Consider the following 6,617-nt stretch of genomic DNA (forward strand, 5'->3'; position numbering starts at 1 on the left):
ACTAAATTAAAATTAAACTTGAATAAGGTCAGAAAGGCAGCACTCAGAAAGGAAAGAGTCCTGGACTTGGAGCCCAGAGACCTGGTGTCAAATCCTGCTTCTGAGACATACTAATTTTCTGATATGCAGAGACTCAGTTTTCTCAAATGTGAAATGGGTATAATAACACTTGCACCACACTCCTCAGAAGATTGTTATGGAAAAGATCCTTTGAAAACCATAAGGGACTATATATTATATTAAAACCTTTATTAACTTTTTCATATCCAAAGGTTTAAAAAACTGCTTCCAAAGCACAGAAACTATAGATTTTTAAAAAGGAATGCAGGTATTTTTAATTACATGTAAATAAACAATTAAATCACAACGATATTTTAAAAAGTTATACTTGTGCTACAAGTCAATGAGAACAACTTAAAAATTCAATATGGAAAGATGTGTGTCCTCTACTAGCACCACTGAGGATTTCTGATGCACCATTTTATGACTAAAGTTATTTGTACATGGAAGGGAAATTTCGTGCAAATCAAATTACTTCAGAATACGAGACTATACCCAAGGTAAAAAAAAAAAAATGGAAAAGCTGGTGAAAAGAAGTTGAATATGCAAGGTATATATTCAATATTCAATTCAATTCAATTCAGCAGGTAGAGATGGTAACAGAACATGTTAAGCCCAATCAATGTTCTAAGAAGCCCTGGGCTAGGTGCTGTGGATACAAAGGAAAAAGAAACACAGTTCCTGCCCTCAAAGAGCTTACAGTCTAAAGAGGGAGGAGCTATATGACACATACCAAAAAAGTAGGATAAAAAGAATAAGAGATAGAATACCGTAGGGAATTTTGAAGGGAGAGAAAATACTTCAGCTAAAAGGGATGGGATAATGGAAAAAGCAGGCATCTGAACCTTGTCTTGCTGGAAGAAAAGGATTTCAACAGTCAGAGATGAGGGAATATGTTCCAGCAATGGGGGAAGGCAGAGGAGAGACAGAATACCTAGTAGTCAAGGCTGGCTTGAACAGAGTACATGAAAGGCTCTGAGCTATGTGAAATAAGACTAATAATAGGTTAGAACTTATATGCTGTCACTTGTTATGTAAAGCACTTTCCCCCAAATTAAGACATCCAGTCATAAAATACAACTCTAAAATGCCTAAAGGTCTCACTTTTTTAAAAAGGACTTAAAACTTAGGAGAGAAAAACACAGCAGTTTAAAAGACAGGACAATTCAAATAAAATTAATTTGTAGAAATAGTTTCTAGTCCAAAGGGTAACTGTTAATCATTCTCATTGATTTCAATCCCTTAGCAAATTTAAATTGGGAGTAGCTGTAATGTGTTGTCCATCTGAGAGCTAAAAGCCCTATGTAGGTAATTTCTTGTTCATCCTCCCACATGGCCCTCTGAAAGAGCTGAGAGGAGACTATTATTTTACAAACTGAAAAACAAAAATTCAGATCCATCCAAGCACAGGAATCGACGGGAGTTGGGGACAGAGCCAGGAAGACTGATCTGGACTTAGAAATAACTACAAATTTACAAACATTTTCACTAATTTATAAGGAAGGGAAGATTCTTTGAGTTGGCTGCAGGGATTTGGTTTAGTTTGAGAAGGCTATGGATGTGTTTTAAATATCCAAGGTTTTCATCAGAAATTTCAATGTCTGTAAATTTCTACTCGCAGAAGAAGTCGATGTCCTGAAAAAGAAATAGTAAAACTTTAACTCAGCTAAAAAATAAAATAAAATGAAAAATAAGCTCTTTATGAGTTTGTTAGACCAAAAGGAATCATGTCAGGATTTGATCCCTGGTCCCCTGATTCCAAATCTAAAGCATCACAGATCCCTCTCACATTCAATAATAAAAGTCTTCAAACAAATTTTAAGCTCTCTAATAAGGATTAGGTGATGTAGTGGGCCAGAAGTCAAGAAGACCTGAGTTCAAATCTAACCTCACGCACTTCCTAGCTATGTGTCTTTAGGCAAGTCACTTAACCTCTGTTTGTCTCAGATTTCCTCACCTGTAAAAAGAGCACCTACCTCCCAGGGTTGTTGTGAGGATCTAATGAAATAATGTTCATACAGCAGTTAGCATGGTTCTTGCACATAGTAAGCACTTAATAAATGCTTGTTTCCTTCCTTCTTATCTATTTCACAGATCTAAGATACCAAAAGTAAACAACAGGTGAGAGGCAATCTTGGAATTATTAGAAAATAGTCTTAAGTTACTCTGCCCAGCAAGCAGTAGGCTTCCTCCTGGGAAGCCCATTTCCAGTGTCTGCCAGCAGAATGACTTTCCCTGTGTCCAAACAACAACCTTGCTGAGTTAATGAAAAAGATTTTTTATTCCTACCACTGGGTTATTGGGCTCTGGGACCCTGGAAGGGATACAGCTGTAATTTCATACATAAAGCAGAGTCTGTCTGACTCAAAATAAGGCATTCATGGATGGTTTCAAAATACTTTAATTTTCTCAAATACAGTATGTGGGTTAATCACTTCTTCTTCTTTCACTATCCACATAAATAAACAAATCCTCCTACTGGACCTGTTTCAGAACACGTGGTTTATGTAATGCTATTTATGGCTTTTTCATGGAATCAGCAAGCTATCCTTTTTTGTCTAGACCTGTGATTTTATTAGTGTAGGAAATTCTAGGTATGGAAACTCTCCACAGAAGCAGATTGGCAACCTGTCTACATCTTCATAAGACCTTGGAGTTCATTTGGTACAACTCCCTCATTTTACAGATAAGGAAACAGATAAGGAAACTGAGGCCCAGAGAAATGCCATGAATTACCCTGGGAGACAGAGTTAAAAAATGGCAGAGCTAGGAACTGGCTTCAATCTGACTCAAAATCTTCCTGACTCCAGGTCCAGCACCCTAAACACTATACCAAGCTCTCTTTTGCATCGATGAAATCACAGGTCCAGACCAGTACGTGTACATATGTACATGTTCAAAGATACACACATGTCTATATATACATGTATGTGTGCATACCTGTATATACATGTACATATGTATATATGGTAAAGTATATACATTTTTGACCAAACAATATTAATTAAGAAGAGATAATAATATGATCAAAGGCTACCTGTGCCATTACTGTGACCATATTTTCATAGGATTACAAGTATTTTTGAGAGTTGCTTACCGTTGTAGGAATTTCTTTGGTTGCCTCTTGGTAGACATGTTGCTCTTTGACCAAATTGCTGGGAAAATATCCTACAATTCCCATTTCTTCCTCATAATGCTCACCATATACCTGAATATTAAGGACAGTGACTATTAGACATACTGGTTCTATTTGTATGCACTTTTCAATCAGTTCATTCCCTTATAAGTAGATGCAGTGTGAGCAAAGCTGAAGAGGGCAACTGGAGTTTATCTAGAGCGCTAAGGCTAATGATAGATTTCCCCAAAGTAGCATGCATGAATTTTAGCAGCATGTAGCCCTCTGTCTATAGAAGTCACACAATTAGAATGATTAACAAGATCTGTTGGCTAAAACTACAGGACTTTTCCCTTTAACATTAATTAACTTGCCTTTTTTCCATTTAAAAGGCTCTTAGATCCTAGGTGCTTCAAAGGAAATCAACATTTTGGAATCTGATGCTAAAGTAGACTACAGCAATAGTATTTGGCTTGACAGAAAAGGACAATTGTCTCCAAAGGCTTGGTTCAAAATATTCATTTTCACTTTTGTCTGGATACAGCCTCTTTGGAGAACCTTCACAAAGATTTTCTACTGTTTTAAAAAATCTTCAACTAGTAGTGGGTGGAATGGCGTAGTGGGCAGCAAACCCATCACATCAAAGATGGTTAACCTGGAGAGGAGTATCCTTTGGGAGAACATGAGAGCTATCTTCAGATATTTGAAGGACTGCCCTCTGCAAGAGGGATTGGTCTTATGTTCTGCTCAAGAGCAAAACTAGAAGCAGTGGGTTCAAGTTGCAGGGAGACAAATTTAGGATTTTAGGGGGAACCTTTCTGACTATTAGAGTTACCCCAAAGTAAAATGGGCTGTCCTAAAAGACAGTCCCCCTTGCTGGAGGTATCCAAGAAAGAGGTTAGATGATCATTTATATGGTTATATGGCACAGGGATATTCTTCTTCCCTTCTAGGTCAAATTGAGAGTAATCGTGGAATCACAGAAAGCATGCTGCATTCGGGGTTGGGACGTCCTTGTATCAATTCCCATTCCGTTTCTTACTAGTTGTGTGATCCTGGCAAGGCACAACCTCTCTGAGCCTCAGCTTCCTCGCCTGTAAAATGGCTGTAGTAATACTGATGGTAACTATCTCACAAGGTTGTATGATTCACAGAGGAGATAATGGATGCAAAGTACCTTGCAAACTTTATATTGCTAGATGCTAGTTCTTATTATTGTGGTCTCTGGGATCTTTCAAACTGAATGAATCTGTGATCCAAAGTTGATTCTAAAGATATACTAGTATGGAAACCAAATACGATTAGGAAGTTGCCCCAGTGACCGGACCAATCCAGAGATTGCCTAGAAATTGCCTAGAAAACTTCCTCAACCTTTTTTGAAATAAAGTCAAAACCAAGAGGATTGTATTAATTTTCCATGTTGACAACTAATACTCATATAACAGTTTATTATTCTCTGACAAAATATCATTTAGACCCTGAGCTGGGAAAAGACATTTGTGTGAGCCAGAAAAGGTTTGAAAATTCACTTCCTAGGGATTACCATCCATCAGACTGAGAACATTCACTGTTAAAACATGCAACTTGATTTATCACAAAATAAATATCTACAAACTGGAGGGGGCATAGTTATCTAGCATTAAAAATGCATGCAGTATAAAAATTGTAAGAAGTGTAACTCATTACACCATTCTCTCAACATTCTGCCCTAGACAAATGTTACCTTATCCATTCTGTCCCTAGTTCTAGATAGATTTGAGTTTGGTTCTATATTTGTCTATGCTTTTTACATAAAATAGTAATGAATATACAAACCAAAAAATAGTTTTACATTCTGTGAAATCTTCTTTTTGATAGTACTCTACATTGACATTTACCCTATTACTAGTATAGTTTAAAATAACAATGAGTAGTTTTTAATTATTAGACAAATTCATCAAAAATAGACAAACAGTAACAACCTTACATATCCATGATTGTGTATAATAAAATCTCATCTTACACTTCCAGCCCAAAATTCTCCAGCTTCATTTTCCTTCACTAGTTTTGAATAAACATAGATCTGCTGCCCCTTTTTAATGTTAATGAACCTACAGTCAGGGGCATTATAATCGTCTTGAGCTTTAGCAAGGGAAATCGTATCTGGGGGAAAAAAAGACATGGATACATTTATTGCATAAATTACATTATAAGAAATACAAAGTAGTATTAAAATACTATTGAACTTAAGTTGACAAATATCATATATAGGTCAAAATTTGCATTACACATCCTACTTAAATCACAAATAACTAAAAGGGAAAAAAAAAAGCTTCACTTGGCAGAAAACTTAGCAAACTATGTTCCCTAAAAGAGAGAAACTATTTAAAAGATCAGAAAAAAATGCTAATCAAGCATACATTTGGACATTTTTCATTAGAAAATACAATTAGATTTTATGCAAATATATCCACATTCAATTATACAGTGCAATAATTTGAAAGGCACAAAATAATCCTTACAGACACACTCTTCATCAGCACAGAGCTTCTTGGTAGCAAGTTTGTCCATAAAAATTCCACGCACAGCACAAGTTGCTAGAAGACTCAAAAGAAAGAGAAAAAATATTCCCTTCGTGATCCTTTCCATTGTCATTGCTAGTTCCTCTCACCATCAAACATGGACCAGCTTCAATAGCTCCTTTCTTTTATGCAAAATCCCAACATCTGGATAAATAATCTCAACCAATGGGATGGGAGGCTAACATTCCACTACTTCCTCAGATTACACTACACTCTGTGGACTTATTTACAAAGTATAATCTCCTCTACCCTTTCTTTACATAGACATGGGGTTTTTTTTTAAGTTTTAAATGGTCACAGAAAAGTGTGTGAATTTTTTAAAACATGCATTAAAGTAGCAATTTTGCTCTAAATTCTTTGCAACTCAAGTTTGAAGACCTGCTACTTACATTTGAAATTAATTTATTGGAAATATACATCTGGATTTGTTTTTCTTAAAATAAAATTAGAGGACAATTATATATCACACAAAAATATTTAGACTTATTATTAGGTCATTTATATTGTGATTTAAAGTCATCAGAGCAGCTAGATGGTGCAGTAGATCTAAAGCACTGGGCTTGGAATCAGGAAGACTCATCTTCATTAGTTCAAATCTGGCCTCAGACACTTAGTAGCTATGTGACCCTAGGTAAGTCACTTAAACCCTGTTTGCCTCAGTTCCTCATCTGTAAAATGAGCTGGAGAAGCAAATGGCAAACCACTCCTGTAACTTTGCCAAGAAAACCCCCAAATGGGGTCACAAAGAGTTGGACATGACTGAAATGACTAAACAAATTGAGGTCATCAAGTCAAATCGATAAGCATTTATTAATCACCTACTATATGCCAGGCACTGTGCTAGCACTGAAGACACAAAGGCCAAAAGGAAGCTTGCTCTC

At 36.2% G+C, this 6,617-nt stretch overlaps 1 protein-coding gene across 1 annotated transcript; it reads right to left on the reverse strand.

The window, feature by feature from the left end:
* Positions 1-1,671: 1,671 nt before the first annotated feature.
* LOC114032979 (otoraplin-like) lies at positions 1,672-5,977 on the reverse strand. Its single transcript, XM_027848425.1, has 4 exons — positions 5,677-5,977; positions 5,178-5,317; positions 3,158-3,268; positions 1,672-1,695 (listed from the first exon to the last, which is right to left on the reverse strand). Exons 1-4 carry the CDS (start codon positions 5,807-5,809, stop codon positions 1,672-1,674), a joined length of 408 nt encoding a protein of 135 aa, XP_027704226.1. The 5' UTR covers positions 5,810-5,977.
* Positions 5,978-6,617: the final 640 nt, after the last annotated feature.

The sequence above is a fragment of the Vombatus ursinus genome, unplaced genomic scaffold (genome assembly GCF_900497805.2).
Source record: "Vombatus ursinus unplaced genomic scaffold, bare-nosed wombat genome assembly UNPS02006241.1, whole genome shotgun sequence".
Lineage (NCBI taxonomy): Eukaryota > Metazoa > Chordata > Mammalia > Diprotodontia > Vombatidae > Vombatus > Vombatus ursinus.

What these genes read in the sequence shown, in the direction of transcription:
- LOC114032979 (XM_027848425.1), bottom strand. Translation starts at nt 5,809, where the DNA reads ATGACAATGGAAAGGATCACGAAGGGAATATTTTTTCTCTTTCTTTTG. An exon ending in GAGAATTTTGGGCTGGAAGT is followed by an intron (nt 3,269 to 5,177) that starts GTAAGATGAGAT and finishes CTTAATATTCAG; the next exon opens with GTATATGGTGAGCATTATGA. An exon ending in CCAAAGAAATTCCTACAACG is followed by an intron (nt 1,696 to 3,157) that starts GTAAGCAACTCT and finishes TTTCTTTTTCAG; the next exon opens with GACATCGACTTCTTCTGCGA.